The 24,794-nt window shown below is 35.3% G+C and overlaps 1 protein-coding gene across 2 annotated transcripts in view; it reads left to right on the top strand.

The window, feature by feature from the left end:
• Positions 1–24,794, top strand: part of LOC106880848 (metallophosphoesterase 1) — a 66,958-nt gene that overhangs the window by 15,354 nt on the left and 26,810 nt on the right. For both annotated transcript variants that reach the window (XM_014930994.3, XM_052974920.2), the window contains exons 2-3: positions 654–1,015; positions 24,157–24,227. In XM_014930994.3, the coding sequence (XP_014786480.1) occupies positions 768–1,015; positions 24,157–24,227 (319 nt within the window). In that variant the 5' untranslated portion in view covers positions 654–767. The remainder of the gene's footprint in view (positions 1–653; positions 1,016–24,156; positions 24,228–24,794) is intronic.

The following is a 24,794-nucleotide window of genomic DNA, read 5'->3' as shown; positions in this document are numbered from 1 at the left end:
TGTATATGAATATATATAATAATATAGATTTAATCAAAAGATTATAAATTTGAAATGTGTCTATTGGGAGACGTTCCCACTCTATTTTCTGCTCATGAACAGCATAGAAGAAATGTGTTTACATTACTATTTTGCCCACAGCTAGGCTCTGTAATATTTAAATTTATTTCACTTCTTTTGATTCAAACTATCTTTTACATAAACTAAATGTTGCTTAATTAATGATGAGCTATCAAAAATACAAATATGTAAATGAGGCTGTCCATTGTTGTGCTAGCATAATTTATGATTGCTTTATATAATAGCTGAATATACTTTGCTATTGATTAGGGAATGACACCAGGTATACCTTCTCTAGGAGTGGTTAAGAAACCATTGAGCAGCCCACGAGAAAACTTAGCCCCTTGTTATTATCCTTCAACAACATATAAAGAATGAGTTAATTTCCTTATTTCATCCAGTAGAAGGTTTTGTAATTTTACACACACACATATTTGTTTCTTTATTGCCCACAGGGGGCTGAACATAGATAGGACACACACGTATTGATGTTCTTACATATATATATATATATATATATATATATATGAATCCTTATTTGCTTATTTATTTTAAAAAGTGTTTGTTAATATTCATATTTCTAATTTTTCCAGATGCTGGAATGAACATATTATGGCTCGAGTCCATTCAAACTACCCCCTTTTTTAAGGCATGAAAAATGGCTGAATTCCTGTTATTTGTATATATGTTTGTTTTGGAATTAACCAATGGGATTACGGCAAATGTGGCATGCAAAGCTTCTAAGACTTTTAGTGCTACTGGTGCTACTAGTGATTTACTGCGAATTTCTTCACTATTATATAGTGCTTATTTTTTGCACATGGCCTGCTCTGGACAGTCAGTTCAAAGATATATTTGTAACACAAAGTTCTCACAAACCTTTAAAAGCTATGTTTATAGCTGATACACATCTGCTTGGTAACAGGGAAGGTCACTGGTTTGACAAACTAAGGAGGTAGGTAATTTAGCTTTTTAATATATATTTTCTTCTTTCCTTTGCTGTTGCTGTCTTTTCATTGTAATGAAATCTCTAACGATATCATATTGTTGCCACTGTTGTTAGCAGATTTTAATTTACATCCTATGATATCTGCATACACAGGCAGTGTGATGGGAGAGAAGTAGAGGAATAATTGTATTGAACTGTCGTGACTGAAGTGCTCCAGCTTTCGGTGGGAACATTGAAAGATTCAGTCATATTTTTATATAAACACAAAATATAGAAACGCATGTCATATATATTCTCTTTTACTCTTTTACTTGTTTCAGTCATTTGACTGTGGCCATGCTGGAGCACCACCTTTAGTTGAGCAAATCGACCCCGGGACTTATTCTTTGTAAGCCTTGTACCTATTCTATCGGTCCCTTTTGCCGAACTGCTAAGTGACAGGGACATAAACACACCACCATTGGTTGTCAAGCAATGCTAGAGGGACAAACACAGACACACAAACACACACATATATATATATATATATATATATATATATATATATACATATATACGACGGGCTTCTTTCAGTTTCCGTCTACCAAGTCCACTCACAAGGCTTTGGTCGGCCCGAGGCTATAGTAGAAGACACTTGCCCAAGGTGGGACTGAACCCGGAACCATGTTGTTGGTAAGCAAGCTACTTACCACACAGCCACTCCTATATGTATATCATCATCATCGTCATTTAATGTCCGTTGACTATGCAGGCATGGGCTGGACAGTTTGACCAGGGCTGGTAAGCTGAGGGGCTGCACCAGATTCCAGTCTGATTTGACATGGTTTCTTTGGCTGGATGCCCTTCCTAATGCCAATATATATATAAAATGACTGAAACAAGTAAAAGAAAGATAAAAATATATATATATATATGCTCAACACTGTATTGGTGGATAAAATTTCTTTTTTTGTGTATTAAGACTACCATTGGTTTCATGTTAAGAAAAATATCTTAATATCTTAACAATTTTTCAAACCAATCACATGGAGTATTGGTGTTTGTCTCCATTTTGGATATAAATGTATATCTTTTTTTCTTGTCTTTCTTTTACTTGTTTCAGTCATTTGACTGTGGCCATGCTGGGGCATTGCCTTGAAGGGTTTTTACATGAACAAATTGATCCCCAGGACTTTTTTTTTCAATGTCATATTATTAACAATAATAGGATAAAGCGTCCTTCTCAAGCCTTATAAGGGCTGTTTTTTTCTAGTTTCCGTTGCATATATATATATATGTATATATATAATATAAATAATATATAAATATATGCATATATCCATACATATATGTACATACCTACATATATATGTATACATACATGCATATATGGGTACAGGACATAAAAAAAAACCTTGAACACAATGAGAAACGAAAACATAGAAACAAAACATAGAAAACAAACGTCTTTGCGAACAATGAAAAAAACAAACAGAGAAACTAATCATGCAACATAAAGAGTATACCCCTTCATTGCCCCTGGCTGGGAGCCCACTCCATTGCAGGATTATTCATTTTTGCCAGTTGACTGGACTAAAGCAACATGAAATGAAGTGTTTGGCTTAAGGACATAATGCATCACTCAGTTCAGGTATTGAAACCACAGTCTTACAATAATGAGCCCAACACCTTAACCACTAAGCCACATGCCTCTACGTATTATTAAGCCAAAATGTCATTATGATATCAGTGAAATAGTTTTAATTTGTAAGTAGGAGTGGCTGTGTGGTAAGTAGCTTGCTTACCAACCACATGGTTCTGGGTTCAGTCCCACTGCGTGGCACCTTGGGCAAGTGTCTTCTACTATAGCCTCAGGCCGACCAAAGCCTCGTGAGTGGATTTGGTAGACGGAAACTGAAAGAAGCCCGTTGTATATATGTATATATATATATATATATATATATATATATATATATATATATATATATGTATGTATGTGTATATGTTTGCGTGTCTGTGTTTGTCCCCCAACATCGCTTGACAACCGATGCTGGTGTGTTTACGTCCCTGTAACATAGCGGTTCGGCAAAAGAGACCGATAGAATAAGTACTAGGCTTACAAAGAATAAGTCTTGGGGTCGATTTGCTCGACTAAAGGCGGTGCTCTAGCATAGCCGCAGTCAAATGACTGAAACAAGTAAAAGAGTAAAGAGTAATTCATGTGTAACATACTATTCACTTGGAGTTATATAAACATCCTTGTTTATTTTCTAAAACAATAGAATGATTGACAGAATATATAAATATATCTTTTGTACTCAGCTTTAGTTTTAATTCTTTTTTTAAAATTTTTATTATATTTACAGGAATAGAAAGTTTAAATGCGTATGACATATAAAACTAATATATAATAAAAAAAAAAATTTTAACTGCTATTTTCCACAGAAGTAACAGAGTGAATACTGTAAATTGTTAGATATTGTGGAGATTAACATTAATAGGCACGTGGTTTAGTGTTTAGAATGTTTGGTTCACACTCATGAGTTTGATTCTGGGCAGCACATCATGTCCTTGAGCAAGATACTTTATTTCACGTTGCTTTAGTCCACTCAGCTGGCAAAAATGAGTATTACCTGTAATTGAAAGGGCTAACTTTGTCACATTCTGTGTCGTGCTGAATCTCCCTGAGAACTACTCCTTTACTTGTTTCAGTCATTTGACTGTCGCCATGTTGGAGCACCGCCTTTAGTTGAGCAAATCGACCCCGGGACTTATTCTTTGTAAGCCTAGTACTTATTCTATCGGTCTCTATTGCCGAACCGCTAAGTTACGGGGACGTAAACACACCAGCATCGGTTGTCAAGCGATGTAGGGGGGACAAACACAGACACAAACATAATAATAAAAATCTTTGAGACCATCAGGTTCAGTTTGTTGGTTTCACATAACTCTAATCACCTCCTCCATCATCTTTATCTTCCATGCCATATGGTCGTTCCTTTCATTTAGTGTTATCTGTTAAGTGGTCAACATATGGGCTAACAATACAACTGTGTCAATATGTCGAAAGTAGGATGTCGCTAACCAACCTCTCTTTACTTCTCCAGCAGTATTCAGCAAAATAAACTCTTCTTTCTCTTAGGTGTTATACTTTAGGTAGCTTATAATAGAACCTTTCTTTGTTGAGGTGTTCTTTCCATGCCTCATTCAAAATGGCATGAAGCATGCATATGTAGGTACCATCCAGTATTATTTCAAGTCTTTTGGTTTGTGTCCAGATGGAAGAGCCATAAAGTAATACTGATTCAATTCCTGCATAGAAGAAATTCTTTGGTAGATTCTCTCAGAGTTTAGATTTCTATATTATGTTGAAATATTTCAAGTGTCACCCAAGAATAAGAGTACTCTACATGCAATTTTTTTTCCATGCTTGCATGGATTAGACAACTGCATTATTTGGGACATTGCTTTGTAGTCAGATGCCCACCCCAAATTTTTTCAAGTAAGGAATCACTCATCCAATATGACTTCAAATACCCAGATGTTTTGTTCAAAAGAGAAACCTGACAACACCGTATGTTGCACTTTTGTACAAGTGATTGCCAATAAACACATACACACACACACACACGTATGTATGTGTGTGTAAGAGAGACAACCTTCTTTCAGTTCCTGACTACTAAATCCACTCATGAGGTTTTGATCAACCCAGGGGTATACTAGAAGATACCCAAGGTAATGCACAGTGGGACTGAACCTACAAACACGTGGTTGGCAACCAAACTTCTTGACCTCAGAGCCATGTCTGCTTTTTCGCTGTACTAAAATAGTACTTTCAAATTTGTGTACAAGGCCAGCAAATTCATGGGAGGGGATAAGTCGATTACATCAACCCCAGTGTTCAACTGGTACTTATTTTATCGACCCAGAAGAGGATGAAACGCTAAGTCAATCCCAGCGTCATTTGAACTCAGAAAGTAAGGATAGATGAAATGCCACTAAGCATTTTGCCTGGTGTGCCTATGATTCTGCTAGCTTACCACCCTACTGCAAAAAGGGTAAAGACCCCTTTTGGTCATGAATGACCATAGGATTGCACCTAGAAACTTCCACTCTGAGGTACAAGTCCGGGCATATTTGTTTATGGATGACCAGCAGTCGCCCATGCATACCAGCCTCCTCTCTCTAATCCACCAATGTTATGCAAGAGAAAGGCAAAGGCTGATACAGCTTGGCACCAGTGGCGTTATAACTCATTTCTACAGATGAGCGAACTGGAGCAATATAACAGAGTTCGATTCCAGGCAGTGACCTTAATAATAATAATAATAATAATAATAATAATAATATCTATTTCTTCAGGAGGAGTTACCTCAATCCTTTCTATATTAACCAAAATGAAGTAGATTGACAAATTTATTTTTTGAACCAGTTGAAGACACACAAGATGTCGAAATATTGCTCACTAGATAACAATGGCACTCTTCTTTTAATTTTGATTTAATAATAATAATAATAATAATAATAATAATAATAATAATAACAACAACATCAAAAAATACTTTAGGAATGAGAACCCAGGTTCAAAATCTCCCCAAGACACCTGATGAAGGCCGGAGGGTATATCAGCCGAAACGTTGTGTTAACAACTAACAAAATGAGGATAAATATCCGTCAAATATAAATAATGTAAATAATGTACATAATTCCTCATCTCTTAAATATAGAACTATATAAAATAAAATTTTTGCTCAGGAACACAACACACAGCCCAGTCTAGGAATTGAACTCACTACCTCATGATTGTGAGCCCGATGCTCTAAACACCCTACTGTACTGAGATAATAATGAAGGTCCTTGTCATCGTACTGTATTGGCACAGATGGATGGAAGTTAGAATCTCTGTCTTGTACTCTATACCTCAGCAACACTCTGTTGTTCAAACCTGGCTTATGTCCATCTTTAGATTATTTTGGGATTGATAAAATAAGTATTAGTATTTCATTGGCTTTTAGTTATATTTATTTGGCTACTCAAACTGAAATTATAACTAGAGATGAAATAATTGTCATTCATGTTCCAGAAAGAAAGATGAAAGTTAGAATATAGAGTTCTTTGCGAAGCCAATATTATTTGGCTTATTTCACTGATGTACATTGCCATTCTTCCTAATGAGGTAGTATCTATGCGGTGGCCACTTAGTTTGCCAGAAATAGCAGCCAAATCTCTACAGAGAAGCATCTTTGTCTTTTATATTTTAGTTGTCCCAGCCATTGGACTGCAGCCATGCAGTAACCCCACTTTGAAGGGTTTTAGTCGAACAGATGAACCCCCAGTACTTATTTTTTTCTTGTCTGGTACTTATACAATCCCCCCCCCCTTTTTTGTTGTTGCTAAACTGCTAATTCATGGGGATGTAAACAAACCAACACCAGTTGTCACATGGTGGGTGACAAATACAGACACAAGACACCACAACCTCGCTCGAATGTGTTTTCACGTGCCACCAGCACAAATGCCAGTAAGGTAACGCTGGTAACGATCCCGCTCAAATGGCGCTATTTATGTGCCACTGGCATGGAAGCCAGACAGCTGCTCTGGCAATGATCACGCTCGGACGGTGCTGTTAGCGCTCCACTGGCATAGGTGCTAGTCATCGAATTTGGTTCCACTCACAAGGCTTTGATCAACCTGAGACAGTTGCCCAAGGTGCCTCAGAGTGAGAGTGAACCTGGAACCATGTAGTTGGGAAGTAAGCTTCTTACACACAGCCATGCCTGCGTCTAACATGTTTGAGGCTGGAGCTGATCTGTGGCTAAACAACAACAAAACAACAACAACCACTTCTGTCTTGGCATATTTACTGCCAGGTAGATTCACATCGGTGCTGACTTGCTAATCAGGTTAGAATATCTAATGTGGAGATTTGTGATCAGAAATATTCAGAAAGCCTTTTAGGAAGCCATTTTTAAGTATAAAATTATTGAATATTAAGAGATTTTGAAATATATTAAATGCTTATCTTACAAAATAATTAAAATGATGGAACCATCTTGTTTGTTTTACTTAAATTGATAATCAATAGCATTCAATAGAAACCAGTTTTAAGTCTGAAAAGCTGATCATTTAATATTTGAGATTCTGCAAACTACTCTGGTATATGAATGTCTGTCACTGAGAAATAAATGTAGCTTGATAATGAAATATTTTATTTATTTAAGAAGAAAATAAGGTTAATAGCTATATCTAATTCATTTGAGAGATAACAGAACTTATATGTACTTAATACAAGTTATTTTACTGTGGGAAACATAAAAGAGTAATTTACCTAAAGTGGTTTACTTTCGTAGTTTTAGTTAGGAAGTTTTATATTGAAATATATTACTATGGCTTGAGGTAGACATAAATATAATGGAAGTTAATTATTAATGACTGCAGTTTACTTGTCTTCTGTAGAATTTATATCAGTTTCAAAACTTATTTATATTATATTTAATGTGCCTCCAACCAAATCATGTCTGCACTAGATATGTAACAGTTTCTTGAAAAAACGGTCATAGCCAGAATTAATTACATAGAAAAAAATTAAATGCAAAATGAAAAAAAAAAAATAAAAGAACAAAAAAAATCCCAGGACTGAGATTTAAATATTTCTACAGTTTTTTTTCTTTTTTCTAAGAAATTAATTAATGCCGGTGCTGGTAGCATGTTAAAAGCATCTTTTGAGTGTTGGGCTTCATGGTGGCAATGACAAATGATTGAGACCTTTGGCAGTGTGCTGTGCTTGAGAAGACCCATCAGGCCAAGTGAAATTGTAGTCATTCAGATACTGGTGTCACACAACTGGCACTCCTGCCAGTGGCACATAAAAGCACCCATTACATTCTTGGAGTAGTTGGCATTAAGAAGGGCATCCAGCCATAGAGATCCTGCCAAATCAGACTGGGATCTGGTGCAGCCTCTCAGCTTACCAGCCCTGGTCAAACGGTCCAACTCATGTCAAAATGGATAATGGACATTAAATGATGACGAGGAGAAGCAGGAAGTAAGGTAGAAAAATGGTTTTCATTTCAAATGTAATTTATTTTTCTAATTAAAGGGGTTTTTTTGTTATCAATAATTTGAGCTTAAAACTAAGGCACTGGGGAAATTTAAGTCAAATTTTAAATTGAGATATATGAGAGGTACAGATGTGGCCATGTGGTTAAGATGTTTTGCTTCCCAGTCACATGGTTTCAGGTTCTGTCCTATTGCATGCTATCTTGAGCAAGTGTTTTTGACTATAGCCCTATGTAGACCAAAGCCTTCTGAGTGGATTTGGTTGGCTGAAACTGAAAGAAGCCTGTCACACAATATGTGTGTGTGTGTGTGTGTGTGTGTGTGTGTGTGTGTGTGTGTGTGTGTGTCCTTGTCTTGACATCACATAATAGTTGTAAATGAACATCACCATCATACAAATAATGTTGTTTGTTTCCAATCTGCTGTGGAAACATGTCAGGCTGTGAGCAAAAAAACACATTACTTGGAAACAAGCAATGAATTCCATCTGACTCGTGCAAGCATGGAAAAATGAACATTACAATACTATGAAAATGATGACGATGATGATTCACGAGAAAAGTAATCTTTAACACTGATAAAGTTCTGAAGTTTCTGTGTGGTTAAAAAAAAAAAAAAAAACAGAATAAAACAAGCTATCGGTTAATGGCATTATCATATTGTTTGTTGGGATACCCTCCACTTATTTGAGCAAGCAGCTAACATTGCATATTTTGTATCAAATATCTCTAAACCTTGGTTCTCATTATTCAAAGGTACTTTATCTATCAGCAACAGTGAAGTTGTACCCCCCTTTTTTTTTTACCTTTTGTTATTCTTTCAATAAGCATGTGATAGCAGTCCTTTTACAGAAACCTTCTAAAATAGATGTGTTAGCCATTATCAAAAGCTGAAAAGATCTCCTGAACATTTTTTATTTCCTATGTAACTGAAACTTTGGACATACAGAACATAAATACTTCATTTATAGTGATCAAAATTATTGTGCTCAGGTGTATATCAATGATAAGCCTTAAGAAAAGTGAAACATGTTTGATGTTCTCATAATTCACTGCAGCAATGATGTTCATCTTGGTGTCATCACCATCATCATCATCATTGTTTAACATGCGCTTCCCATGTTGGCATGGGTTGGACAGTTTGACATGGAGCCGGCCAGCTGGGAGCTATCCAGACTCCAGTTGTCTGTTGTGGCATGATTTCTACAGTATGATGCTCTTCGTAGCACCAACCACTTAACAGAGTGTGCTGGGTGCTTTTTACATGCCACTGGCACAGGTGCATATATGCAGCACCGGCATAGGTGCATTTACACAGCACCGGCTGTAAAGGCCGATACAGCTTGACACCAGTGATGTCGCAACTCATTTCTGCAGATGAGTGAACTGGAGCAACGTAAAATAAAGTGTTTTGCTCAAGAATACAACACAACCTGGTCTGGGAATCGAACTTACTACCTCATGATTGTGAGCCTGATGCTCTAACCCCTGAACCATGCACCTTCACAAACCATTTAACTGGAGCAATGTAAAATAAAGTGTCTTGCTCAAGAACACAACACAGCCTGGACTGGGAATGGAACTCACTACCTCATGATTGTGAGCCTGATGCTCTAACCACTGAGTCATGTGCCTAAAATCTAGCCAAGAATTAATCTGATTCTTTTTTTCCCTTCTGCATGTGCACTTTTAGTACTGCTGCATTAAGCAGATATTGAGGCTGTTGGGTTTTGAAATTATACTAAGAAATATCAATAATTGTCTGCACCATGATGTGTTAACCTAAAGTCAATGTTACTTCACAGAATTTTAAACTGTACAGAGCACCATATAGTTTAGGTTTGTTCTGCTTCAGTGTGGTAATACATCTAGAAGGCAATTTATGAACAAAACTACTCTCTCTCCCTTCTGAATAACTGAATAAATAAATAAATTTAAAAAATGGAACAACTGCATAAAGTCAATGTATTACACTGTAAAGGAAAATTTTATTTGGGTTTTCAGGGCAAGGAGGTTAGTGGTGGGTGATAGATGAATCTATAATTTTATTTTTTTTATTTTTTATTGTTGTCTCCTGTTTAAATATGAACTTTAAAAAAGATATTTAAATGTAAAATTACGACAAGCTGTTTGTCAGCCACAGTCATAACAGTAGCAATGACAACATCAATAATAATAATAATAATAATAATAATAATAATAGACTTCGAAATACGTTTATGTAAATAAAGATAACTGAATCTATACCACCTATGCATATAAATTATAAACCATAAACTGAAGTATAATTTAAAAGACGTTGTTGATATCTGTGGCTATTTCCATGCATGCAATAAAGAGATTTAGTTTCAGGTAACTGAAAAGTGCGTGTTTGTATATGTGTACATGTGTGTGTATATATATATATATACATACACATACATATATATTTACTTATATATATGTATATATTTTTTTGTTTATTTCTATGTGTCTTGACTATACTATACTGATGAGTGAAGATTATATATTGCTATAATGATCACGAAATCGGCGATCTATAGTTAAGTCTGTTTTAAAAGGCTAGCTTCTTTGAAGGCTGCATTTCCTCACATTTGGTAAAAATGTGTTTATTACGGTAGTTAACGTGAGGCATTCTTGTATAGTTATGCCCTTATATATCTTCGAAACGTCTAGTTAGAATAGAGGCAGCTGATGAAGGATTAATTCCAAGTGGCTATCTGTTTTCCTATGTGTTCGTTCTGTGGTCTGTAGTTCATTGTTCTAACGTCCTGTACCCTGATATGCATCTATATACACATGTAGATGTAAGTATGTACATATATGTGCGTATACATGCATATATATTCTTTGTATTATATATATATATATATAGTAATGGAAAAGGACAATAGATATAAAAAGTTTGAGAAGTTCTGAATTTGATCATAGGTTTATTTATTTGGTCAGGGCTGAGCAGGGCTAAATAACATCACATTCCTTGTTACTCTAGTAACAAGATTTGATTTTTAGTACATTGTTATTTCTCACTGCCCTGCTGTTGTTAGACAAGATAAGTAGATTGTTGTTAGAAATCCACTTTATATAAGTCACGATTCTAGTTCATGTACTAAAGTACTTATATCCTGCAATCACCAAAGGTTTTTAATTATTTTCTCAGATTATTTTAATTCGTTTTATTGATTAAGTTTTATAAATCGGGATGAAATCAACTGAGCCTGTGTATATTGCAGAATGCATGCACATGCATGCATGTGTGAATGCATATGCTTACACAAACACACACACACACACACACACATACATGCACAAATATAGTTGTATAGAAAAATATTTGAATACTAGCTGGTCTCGTGCCATCAAAAATGATTGCTAATTGTAGTATTTTATATGTAAATATGGATGTATATGCACACACACATACACACATATATTCATACAGAGTTGAAACACTGTTTGATTTTTCTTTTCAGCGTTGAATGTTCACCATCCCACTTCCATTGCGTGCGCATGCACACACACACACACACACATACACATGGTGGGCTTCTTTCTGTTTCCGTCTACCAAATCCACTCACAAGGCTTTGGTCAGCCTGAGGCTACAGTAAAACACACTTGCTCAAAGTGCCACACTGTAGGACTGAACCCGGAACCATGTGGTTGGGAAGCACACTTCTTACCGCACAACCACTCCTACGCTTATTGTTCGTAAATAGAAATTTCCTGTGCTCTTTTATTTAATTTACCTACTTTCCATATTGATGATAGCTTTATATTTCCCCCATCTAATTGTTGCGTAAACATTACAAATGCTTCACTCTCTAGTTCTTTAACTTTCAAATTTAGTTTGGCAGCCTCATATCATATCTTTCCATCCTTTTCTAATTAAATTCTGTTATCTCTACTGTATTTTCTCATTTTATCACCATATAACTTTTAATCGCATTGCAGATTTTAGTCTTTATCTTTTCTTATGCTTTTATTTCACCATCTATTTAAATATTCCTTCTAATTTATCTTACTATTATATTTTAGTGTTTCTGATTTCTTTTGTATTGTTTCTCTAGTTTCTTTGCATTTTCTTTCCGTAATAATGCATCTCTTATTTTGCGATAGCATTTGAGTGAAGTCATACAATGGAAAACTGTAGGAAGCTTGATTAAATTTTTGAGATTAGTCATTACTAGTATTGATGGAAACATTCTCAGACTGTTGAATGTTTTTTTTCTTTTTGTCAGACACAATTTTTTTGTATGTTTTTCAGGACACACAGTGAAGAATAGATATTAAACTGTTGGAGATGTTGATTTATACACTTACGGGGGAAAAAAAAAAAAACGCTAAGTAGGTGGGGACACACACACACACAGAGTTTAGTTAACAGCCTAGAAAATGTTCCTAACAGCAGAGAAAGCCTATTTTGCCAAGAAAATGTTGGGGCAAGAAAAAAATAGCAGTTAAGGATATGTTTATGTAAAAAAGTTTATCAAGTTAACTCAGCATTATATATATTTCCCATAATATGGGAAATATGGCCAGTGTGTTACTTGAATGTGGAGGCACAATGGCCCAGTGGTTAGGGCAGCGGACTCGCGGTCATAGGATCGCGGTTTCGATTCCCAGACCGGGCATTGTGAGTGTTTATTGAGCGAAAACACCTAAAGCTCCACAAGGCTCCGGCAGGGGATGGTGGCGAACCCTGCTGTACTCTTCCACCACAACTTTCTCTCACTCTTCCTGTTTCTGTTGTGCCTGTAATTCAAAGGGTCAGCCTTGTCACACTGTGTCACGCTGAATATCCCCGAGAACTACGTTAAGGGTACACGTGTCTGTGGAGTGCTCAGCCACTTGCACATTAATTTCACGAGCAGGCTGTTCTGTTGATCAGATCAACTGGAACCCTCGACGTCGTAAGCGACGGAGTGCCAAGAGAGAATTACTTGAAGAATATAGGTATTGCCTCAAATACTGGATTACAGAAAACATTTCCTATACAGCGATGATCATAAACAGTAAATATCGTACACATGAATCGCATTAATTTATTGAATTGTGCAGTCAGGCATTACACTGGGAATGATTTCTGTTGACATTGGAGATCCGATGATGCTTTGATAGAGATAAGTAAATCTAGTATGTGTTCTGTATGGTACAAAGACTAGACAGAATTAATATGAAGGACAACTTGTCACTCTTCTCACATTGGAATTTATGTGGTTGAAAACAAGTTTTTATATTAGTACCAGTAATGCTGCAGAATTTCATTGCATTAAGCATTCTTTGTTAGTCTAACCTCTGGTTCTTCCCCATAGTTGAGTTCTAAAATATTTTCATACAGAAATTTGTACATGCATGCATACATAAATGCCTACTCACATACATGCATTCATGTGTTCAAAACATATACAAAATATATTTGATTTTGCTGTAATGTTGGGTTTATAGAATAGGCAGTATGATTGATGTTACTGCTTATCTTGAAGTTCTGTTAGATGATGCTTATGGGAAAAATTTAGCCTGTGTGTAAATTCATGAGAAAGCCTCTAATGTAGTCACAGTAGCCATCAAAATAGCCATGAACCATATTCATTCAGCCTGCTAAACAAATCTCCCTCAGATCACTTCTACCATCTTAAACCTTTAGCATTTAAACTGGCCATATCTGGCCAAAATATTCTACCTGTTGAATAATATAGATATTACCTCAATTACTGAATTACAGAAAACATATCTTATATAACGATGATCATAAACAATAAATATTGTGGACATGAATCGTATTGATTTATTGAATTATGCAGTCAAGCATTACACTGGGAATGATTCTTGTTGACATTGGAGATCCGATGATGCTTTGATAGAGATAAGTAAATCTAGTATGTGTTCTCTATGGTACAAAAACTAAACAGAATTAATTAATTTATGTTAAAACCAGCCAGATCTGACCTCTCACTCTTACTCAGCAATGCTAGTACCACATAAAAAGCACCCGTGCTGGTCCCACGTAAAAAGTACCTGTGCCAGTCTTGTGTAAAAAGCACCCATGCCAGTGCCATGTAAAAGCTGCCCATGCTGGTGCCATATAAAAATTACCCATGCTGGTGCCATGTAAAATGCACCTGAGCTGATAACATGTTAAAAACAACCAGTACCACATAAAAAGCACTCAGTATACTCTGTAAAGTGGTTGGCATTAGGAAGAACATCCAGCTATAGAAATCATGCTGAAACAGACAGTTGGAGTCTGGTGCAGGTCTCTGATTTGCCAGCTCCTGTCAAACTGTCCAACCCATGCTAGCATGGAAAATGGACATTAACTGATGATGATGGTGATGATTCCTTCTAGCTTTTAAAATACAGATTTTCATGGCTGCTTATTTGGGGTTTTTAAGAAAAATATTTAAATGCTTGTTTCTTCTTTTGAACATAATCTAAAATCCTAGAAAAAAGTTACTTGTTGATGCACATAAAAACATTTTTGTGATTTATGCTCAAAGTTCAGTTCTGCTTCATGATTTAATCTTTCAAAATAAATTCCTGTAAGTTAGTATATGTATCAGGCATCGATTGAATATTCTATTTACTCACTGTGGCCTTCTGAACTTTCTACTAACACTGCTTGCAGAAATTGCATTGAAATCAATGTGTGAGTTTGTAATACATATTAATTAGAAAGGGAAAAAAAGAAAAAGAAAAAGACAAACAAACAAAAATATGAAGGCAAAACAAAACAAAAACAAACTGCTGCAGATGGATTGAAACAGAACTAATATAATAAGCAGTCTAGTGAGATTGTATCAGTATTTCAATGAGGAAAATTTCACTTTTTATTCTGTACAATTGCAGGCAGCATGCTTTATTTGTGATTACAATTATAAGACAAAATTCAACCAATTAAAATACTGTTAGATTTTTTTTTTTTTTACTTTACATGCATTTTCCTCAGCTTGTGTAGGTGGAAGGATTTTTTTTTTTGTTAAATCAAAAAACTATATGTGCTTTGTGTCACAACCACCCCCTCCTCCCTCTCTCTTACACAGATGCTTGCTTAAGTCTATGATATAGTGTGGAACCTATTTTATGACAGTCAGATAACTCTGCTTCTCAGCTTCAATCTACATTTATATTTAATTATCCAGCTGTGCTAAAATCCTGTCAATATAGCTTCTACATAACCTCTTTTCATTTTTATGACAAAGTGGTTGTTGTTAAATTTATGAACTGTGACATTGTAAAGTTGTTAGTCTTAATGATGACATGTGACCTAGTGTTAGGGGTGTTGGACCAGCAATTACAAGCTCTTGAGTTTGACTCCTGGACCTGACAGCATGTTCTGAGCAAGCCACTTCATTTCCCATTGCTCCAGTCTACTCAAATGAAACAAGCAAACGAGCACCAGCTGAGTGTTGATTGCAGTCCCCCTCTCCTTCCAGCTGCCACATTCTTGTTCTGTTGGGGACAAAGGTAGGAACTTGAGAAGGTATCTATGTCTGCTTATGACTACACAGGCACGTAAAACAAATTAGCAGAAGCCTGGTACATGGTATGGAGTCGTATTCATTTTCAAGTGACGACTATTGGGTTTAGTTCTGTTAATCTTATGGACACTTGATTTTTAGCTGTAGATGATATAGGCACAAGTATGGCTGTGTGGTTAAGAAGCTTGCTTCCCAGCCATGTGGGCTTAGGTTCAGTTCCACTGCGTGGCACCTTGGGCAAGTGTCTTCTACTATAGCTGCAAGTTGGCCAAAATCTTGTGAATGGATTCGGTAGATGGAAACTGAAAGGAGCCTGTTGGGTATATATATATATATATATATATATATATATATATATACCTTATATATATATATATAGGGTGTGTGTGTGTAGGTGTGTAATATGTATGTATATGAATAGATGTGTGTGTGTATATGTGTGTTTGTGTGTACACCCTTGTCTTGACATCACATGATGGTTGTGAAAACGAGCATCATTGCCATACAAGCAATGTAGTTGCCAGCCTTCTGTGAGTAGAAAAATCCGGCCATGGGAAATATTACCCTGCTTGGAAATAGGTGAAGTTTGGCAGCAGAAAGGGCATCTGCTTGTAGAAAATCTGCCTCAGCAAAGTTCCATCCACCCCATGCAAGCATGAAAAAGTGGATGTTAAATGAGGAAAAGGATGATGATAAAGATGATTTATAGTTTGGACTGTAAAAGATATCTACATATAAGATTTCAAATGATAGAAATGTAGATTTTTAGTGAGGTGTTTAATTGTTTCTTTTCTTGAAAGAAGTTTAAATTTTGAACATAAAAAATATATTTGTATAAGAAATTTTAAATAATTAAATCTAAAGTGTTGACATCTGTAATTTAGTATGAATGGTAATGAGGCAAGCAGCAACAGCCATAAAATGTGTAGGAATGGAATCATGAGGTGCTTGATGCTTCATAAATATAAATTTTAATGATCATAAATTAATAATTACTTATCGGAGTAGGTGTACTCATGTAGTTAAGACATTGTTTGCACAACACCATGGCTCCAGGTTCAATAGCTCAGGGTATTTTTTATTCTGTCCTTGGGTTGACCAATACCTTGTGAGTGAGATTTTGTAAGCTGAAACAGTTTGTAAGCATGTCATGTATGGATATGTGTGTGTGGGTGTAAAACAATGTACAGTAATCCTTCAACTATCACGGGTGTTATATTCTAAAGCCTCCTGCGATAGGTGAAAATCCATGAGGTAGAAACAGTACTGTACAGCATATTCTTTTTAGTAAGCTTCTTCCTCTGGCACTTGGGTTCACTGCCAGAAGCCTTAGAAGGCGCAGAACGTTTGGGTGACATCGTAGGGCTTGAAATAAATTCACAATTTTACACAGAAATGCAAAACAGCACCACACACTCCCCTCTCGAGTTTCGTTTTCCATACTACTGTATGTGCGATTCTTTGTTTACTCATCTATGGTACACTACGCATTTTCTTTTGATATATTTTAATTAATGCATTATACACTACAGTACTCTACTGTATTTTTATTTATTAATTTTTTTGGCATTAAAATGTTTATTTTACCACAGAAATAATCTAAAAAAAATATGAATACCTATCAGCCACAGAAACCTGTGATATACTGAGGAGTCTGCGATATAAATTTGCATATATTAGCCAGAAAAATCCGCAATGTACTGGGGACATGTTAGGTGAACCGCCACATGGTGAGTGATTACTGCATCAAATTGTGTCCCTTTACATCAGAAAATAACTTGGCTATTCAGTAAATGGTTTGATAAAATAAGCACAAGCGCAGATATGATTAACTACTAATCCTTGAAGGCCATTTCCCCAATGACTAAAACTAGTATAAATAATTTGTAGTATTGGAATATTCCTTTGTGACTTTGTGGTGTTTTCTGGTGCTTCCTAATTATTAGATTTTGATTAACATTCACTCAATTTATGTTCATCAATAGTTTTTATTGATACTTAGCATAAACATTTATGAACTGTACATGTTTATAGTACTTATTTCTTGTTGCAAACTTCAATCTGGGGCAGGATACTTTGCTAAGTTGGACATTGGTAGAATAGCTAGTACTAAGCACCGATCAATTTGTCTGAAGCAAGTGAGAGCGATACTTGTAGAGATAGCAGAAGTTTTTAATATGCTTTGACCATTGATTTTTTTTTTGAAATAACATTCACAATAGAATTTTTCCTTTCTCATTTTTACATCTCATCAGTTTTAATTAATTCATTAAAATTTCTTGTTTGGTTGCATCTCCAGTGCTAAAACTGATTTGAGATTTCAACATTGATTTATGTATATCTCCCCTATTATGTCACTTAGAAATTTTTTGGTAAGCAATCTATTACAGTAGCTTATTTATGTATTTCCCTGTTATGTCACTTCTTGGATTTTTCTTTTTTTTTTTTTTTGTAAATAATTAATTACAACAACGTTTTATGTATTTTTCTATATCACTATTAGAATATTTTTATGGAATCAATTAGAATAGTTTTTATTTTTTAATTAAGTGTAATTAGAAACAGCAGTTCGTACTGTTTCTATAGCATTCCTGTAGACAGAAAATACTTATTGTTTTTAAAACCACTTTATCAATGTTGTTTTTCTTTATTGACTATTTGTGAGTAGTTTGGTGCATTGATGTCAAAATTGTGAGAAATAGCAAATTTCATTGGTTATAATTTAATGTATCTGTCTTTCTACATACCCGACACCCACCCATCTATTCATCCACCTATCCAGCAATATACCCATCTAGCCCACCTACATGTCCATGATAAACAGATGAATAGAGAAGATTTTGATGTATGTAGATGAGGTGTTTGTTTGCTGATAGTGTACCAGACTGAGTTATTCGCTGCTGTGATTAGTGTCTTTAATCATCATCATCATCATCGTTTAACGTCCGCTTTCCATGCTAGCATGGGTTGGACGATTTGACTGAGGACTGGTGAAACCGGATGGCAACACCAGGCTCCAATCTAATGTCTCTCTGAATGAGAAATTAGATATAAAGTGTGAAATTCGGATATGTCGCATAAAGAAAGCATGGTATATTATAGGTGCAGGTTTGGCTGTATGGTTAAGAAATTTGTTTCCCAATCACATGGTTTTGGGTTCAGTCCTTCTGCATGGCCTGGCCCTGGGTTGACCAAAGTTTTATGAGTAGATTTGGTAGTCAGAAACTGAAAGAAGCTCGTGTGTGTGTGTGTGTGTGTGTGTGTGAGAGAGAGAGAGAGAGAGTATGTGTATATTTGTGTCTCCTTGTTTTGACATTGTGTAGCAGCTGTAAACGAGTGTCACTGCCATAGAAGCAGTGTCAGCCATTTTGGGTATCCTGTGGAAACATATCTGACCATGGGAAAATATTATCTTGCTTGGAAACAGGTGAGGGTTGACCACAGGAAAGGTACTCAGCTATAAATTCCGTCTGATCCATGCAAGCATGGATAAGTGGACTTTAAAACAATGATGATGACAACTATCTAAAATTACCCTAACAAGGCATCATGATGTTTCAGCAACTGTTTGTGTCTTCATCATGATCTTCACTGTTTAACGTCCACCTTCCATGCTAGTATGGGTGGGACAGTTTCACAAGATCCAGCCAGGCGGAAGCCTGCACCACATTTCTGTCACTGTTTTGGTAGGATTCTTACAACTGGATGCCCTTCCTAACACCAACCACTCAGCAGAGTGGGCTTAATGCTTTCTATGTGGCACAAGCACAGGCAAGGTCAGTTTTGGCAAGGTTTTGATGGCTGGATGCCCTTCTGAACACCAATCACTTTACAGTGTGGACTAGGTGCTTTTAAGTAGCACCTGCTCTTACAGGGTCACCAAAATGCAAAATCTTGCTCTGCCAATATACATGGTAGTATTAGTTGTTATGTAAAACAACATGGGATGGACAAAAAGAAGAACATTTATATAACATCAGAAAATAACTTCTTTCTTTGTGGGATAACGAAAATCACCTTCAGAATTATAATGTTAGAATGCTTTAAAATATCCAGAAGCTTTCTCTGTCATAAAAAGGTGTGCATCTCAATTCATCTAAACAAATCAGTGATTGTATATCGTCATCATAATTATCATCATCATCATCATCATCACCTCCACCGTCATCATCTTTTAATCATGTACAATCCATGTGCATCTTTTTATGATAGAGAATAGTACTTAAGTCAGTCAGTGCTTTAACATTTGTTTCTATAAATGGAATAATAATAAAGAATGAATTTCAAATATACCATATAGAGAAAATATTGAATATTCATCTTAAGATTACTCTTGCTGGATGTCATGGTGTTTCTGTAACTGTTAGTCTCTTCAACTGCAGTTTGTGCAAAGACAGAATTTTATTCTGTCACTCTACATATATATATATATATATACATGTGAAATTAAACAGGGATTATATCATCCCAAACTATTTTGTTCAGTCAGCTGAACCTACAAGTCAGCAGGTTGGAGAATAGCAGCTTGAGTCTAAGTAGTGTTGGTCATCAGTTGTTGTCTGTTATACAGCAGAGGATGGGTGTCTGCATTGAAATTCTCAACAAAGAATTTAGGAATGTATTGAAAATACAAATTTTTTTTTTTTTAAATTTTTAATTCAAGATTAGGTAAGGTTGACAGATGTGGAATTTTTCTGTCAGGCAGAGGTTACAAATCTTTGATCCTAACTATAAGTGGTGGTGGTGGTGGTTGTGGGGGGACATAAGCTTTTAACTGAGAACATTTTGTAAAGAAAGTAAAAGAGTAATTATGGTAGAGTATCTCATCTGACACTTTTGCTTCTGCCTCAGTTCTTCCAGAAAAAAATGTAATATGCACATACAGTTGCGTGTGTGAGCGTGTCTGTAAGCAGTGAAAGAGAACAAATTATACTTGGTAATAATATCATCATACATCTACATATGTGGTTTGGATGTTCTGCTACATACAGAAAGTTTATGTCAATCATTTTAGTCAGAGACTTTCTATTCTTTCCCCTCCGTTATGGATATAATCATTGATAGTCACTCACAAAATAGCTCAGTTACTCTAGCATTTATTTCTGACTAGAAATACATTTTATTTCCAACCAGGCTTGTCATTTTGTATTAACTGGTATGTCATTTTATTCTGCATTGCCTCTCTTACATTATATTTAGCATTTTATTTTCACTATGCTGCATCTTCAATATTGATTTGATTAGCATGGTATTTTTTCTGTGTATAGTTGATTTATAACATACATTGGTAGATTTCAACTCATTGAATATTTAATCCTCAACAATGATAAATCCAGATTAAATTATTTCATATTAATGATACTGACATTGTCCTTGAAACAAATCTATTGTTTTACATGAAATAATTACTAATAGAAAAAAAATAATACATACATATGTTTTAGAAATTGTCCATGGAAATCTATTCTTGATATGGTCTTTGTCTCTCTTTCTTCTCTGTGTGTGTGTGTTTGCATGTGAATATGGATTAGATAATAGAAATGCGAGAGTCTGCTGTAGAGTGTCTTTACATGCATTTTTAATTCTATAGTATCTCACCCATGAGGTAGTGAGGTTCACTCCAGATTCAATCCAGCTACTTTATCCCAAATATTCACTGAAAGTACTCTTCCATCGAAACTCCCATAACTAGCATACAGTATCCATCTGCATGTATTACATTTGATGCCAAGAAATACACACACACACACACACACACACACACACACACACACACAGTTGTGAAGCTAATAGGCAAGAAGACTGGTCGAATGGTCCGGACACAGTACTCTGATTTTCTCAGTCTACTTTCTTATTTCTTTATTGCCCACAAGGGGCTAAACATAGAGGGGACAAACAAGGACAGACAAAGGGATTAAGTCGATTACATCGACCCCAGTTCGTAACTGGTACTTAATTTATCGACCCCGAAAGGATGAAAGGCAAAGTCGACCTCGGCGGAATTTGAACTCAGAACGTAACGGCAGACGAAATACCGCTAAGCATTTCGCCCGGCATGCTAACGTTTCTGCCAGCTCACCGCCTCTCAGTCTACTTTCTTGTCATACAGGTTCACACTTCACAGCTGTGTTCTTAGGAAGCACATTCATAAAAATCACTATAATCAACTATAAAAGCAGTTGAACCAACAATGTATTAATATTTCTGAAAATGACAATTCCATTTGTCGTAGCAGAGCAAAACGGATATTTGGAAAGTCATGAAAGAGTTTTGAAAATTCCTAGGAGTGTTAACTGTTTCTGTTAGATATGATTCATCACCAGTAAGCACCATTTACTTAAACGGTGACTGAACTGTCATTGAGTCATTGCCTACAGCTCAACTCTTAGCATTAGTAATTCTAATGAACGGAAAATATTTTACTGGTGTCAAACAATTGATGGAGGAGGATTCCATCATATCCTATCCCATCCCATCCAAAGTAGGCTATCAATTATATTTGTCATTGTTACTGTTGTCTGGGAAAATCTTGTGATCATAAAGTAAGGTTGTTGATCAGTGGAGATGCAATTACTTAATCGTGAAGTTATTGAAAACAGAATTACATACAATTTGGGTTACCGTGACATGATAATTATGTATGAAGAGTAGCAGTTACTGCAATAGCATTTCACCTGATCAGTGGAAGATGCTTGTTATTTGGAAGAAAAATGTGTATATACTACAGTGCATATGTGCACACGCATGCATTGTGTGCATGCACACATACGTAAATGAAATACTTCAGATTCAAATTATAAAATGGCTTTACAGAGAAAAATATTTCGTTTATTTGAAGTTTTATATTGAAATATATTTACTGTATCGTTTCTTCAATATAATCTGTAATGTGAGATAGAGAAGTGTCATAAATGTTAGGATACTGAAATAAATGTACTTGACTTCCATTTTCTATGTTGTCAGCTCAAACTCTTTTGATGTTGACTCTGATTTTCTTTCTGTTAGGGCTCATAAAATGTGTAGCAAACTTGAACTGGAATGGATCCAGTTGATACCCTCATCTCCTTCAAGTTTCTTATGTCAAAGAAAGAAATCAATATAATGAAAGCATTTAAAATCACTGACTTTGTTTCTATGTACAAATATTCATAGGCTATCTTATGCAGAGCCATTGCAACAGTCTCCTCTTCCTTAATGCAAAACTCTCACATAATACAACATAGAAATCAATCTGAAGATTTAGTAAATTTTCCTTGCTCTCATGTCCAAGTGCATTTTACAGATTATTTGATTGTATGTTTTCTTAAGATTATAATCTTTTAATGAAACTCTTTATCTTTTTACATTGAGTCTATACACTATTGCAATCTGTATAGTTTGTCCTGTGGCAACTGCAAGAGTCTCATTACAGTACTGGATTCTATATCCAGACTTGCTCAAAATATTGCTGCTATTAACAGATGTCTGAAAAATACAGACATTGTTATCTGTTTCTGCTTATATGAATAGGTTTCTTTACAAGTGTCACATTGACACCAGCTGGTTCTTTACATTCAATACTTTTTTAATTCTCAGCATGCTTATTTCCCACGTTTGTTTATTTTTTTTGTTTCCATTCTTCGTTCTTAGTTTTATTCCCCCCACCCCACACACACACTTTTTCCATGATAATGTTATTGCTGAGTTAAAATGAATACAGTTTTTTTTATATTTTTATTTTACTTTTTTTTTTATGGGTGGGATCTATCTGTGTGTGTGTATTCATTAGAAATAATAACTTTCTGTTTGAATTTTTTTTTTTGTTGATGTGATCAGCCGAAAACATCCACAGTTGTTACATAAAGCGAATCCTTATTACATGCATTTTATGTATGATGTTGCTAGAATATATTTCTTTTTAACATGATTCTTTATTTCTCCCCACAAAATGTTGCGTTTATATTATAATAATATGTAACGAGTGGAATGATTTTCGAAACCGAAAGACAGTTGAAAGCCTTTGCATAATGATCAGCATTATGCTGTTTTTCTTCTCATTTTTTTTATCAATCTATATATATAAAACAAAAATGAATATCAAAATTAATATTGAAAGCTTATTGCAAAGTGTTATTAATAACCAAAATGTCAAAATTACCTCCCACTAGGGTTCTGTTCATGGCCATAGAATAAATAATTCGCTTCTGGTTAGTTACTGATCTTATAGAATGCATATATAACTTACATTACGATATTGCTCAAATGTCTGTTGCTGGTGCTACACATGCATGAAGCTCTTAATCCATACCCAAAACTATGCCCTCTGATCGATTGGCAAATATTTACTCACTGCTTCTCTTTGCTTCTTTCACTCTGCTAGATACTGCTTTCTCTGAACTAGCAAGCTGTTTAGTACTTCCACCCAATGAGTTTGCTTCCAAACCACATGGTTCCGGGTTCAGTCCCACTTTGTGGAACCTTAGGCAAGTGCCCTCTACTATAGTCTTGGGTCAACCAAAGCCTTATGAGTGGATTTGGTAGATGGAAACTGGAATAAAATTGTCTGTGTTCAATGTTATTTAACTAATGTAAAATATTGCTTTTTGATGTTTCTATTGAGTCTGATTCAAAGTTTTCTTTTTCTTTTTTAGAGAATGGCAAATGCAGAGATCCTTTCAAACCAGCTTGTCCATCCATAGTCCAGATGTAGTTTTTGTTTTAGGTAACTAATGTTTTATTCTTCAAGTTCTGAAATTACATATTTTTCTCTTTTTACAAAGAAAATGTATGACATGTTTGGAAGGACCATGTGCAATTCTCATGGAACCTTATCTTTAGAATATATAGAATATATAGGTGCAGGCATGGCTATGTGGTAAGAAGTTAGCTTCTCAACCACATGGTTCCAGGTTCAGTCTCACTGCATGACACCTTGGGCGAGTGCCTTCAACTGTAGCCTCAGTCTAACCAAAGCCTTGTGAGTGAATTTGGTAGACAGAAACTAAAAGAATGTGTTTACTTACCAATAACCTATAAGTTTGGCAAAAGAGGCTGATAGAATAAGTACCAGGCTTTATACAAAAAATAAGAACTGGGATAGATTTATTTGATTGAAAAGCAAAAAAAAAAAAAAGAAGAATTCTTCAAGGTGGTACCCCAGCATGACCGCAGTCTAAAAGATTAGATAATGATTAAAAAGACTATCAAGAATTTAGCAAATGGTTTAAAGAGCATTGGAAAAATTACATACAAAAGAAATTCTTCTTCTGTAATCTTCCAATATATGTAT

This window comes from Octopus bimaculoides, chromosome 20 (assembly GCF_046866305.1).
Source record: "Octopus bimaculoides isolate indiv1 chromosome 20, ASM4686630v1, whole genome shotgun sequence".
In the NCBI taxonomy this organism is placed as follows: Eukaryota; Metazoa; Mollusca; class Cephalopoda; order Octopoda; family Octopodidae; genus Octopus; species Octopus bimaculoides.
The sequence above is the reverse complement of the archived record's forward strand: the minus strand, read 5'-3'. Positions and strand labels throughout refer to the sequence as shown.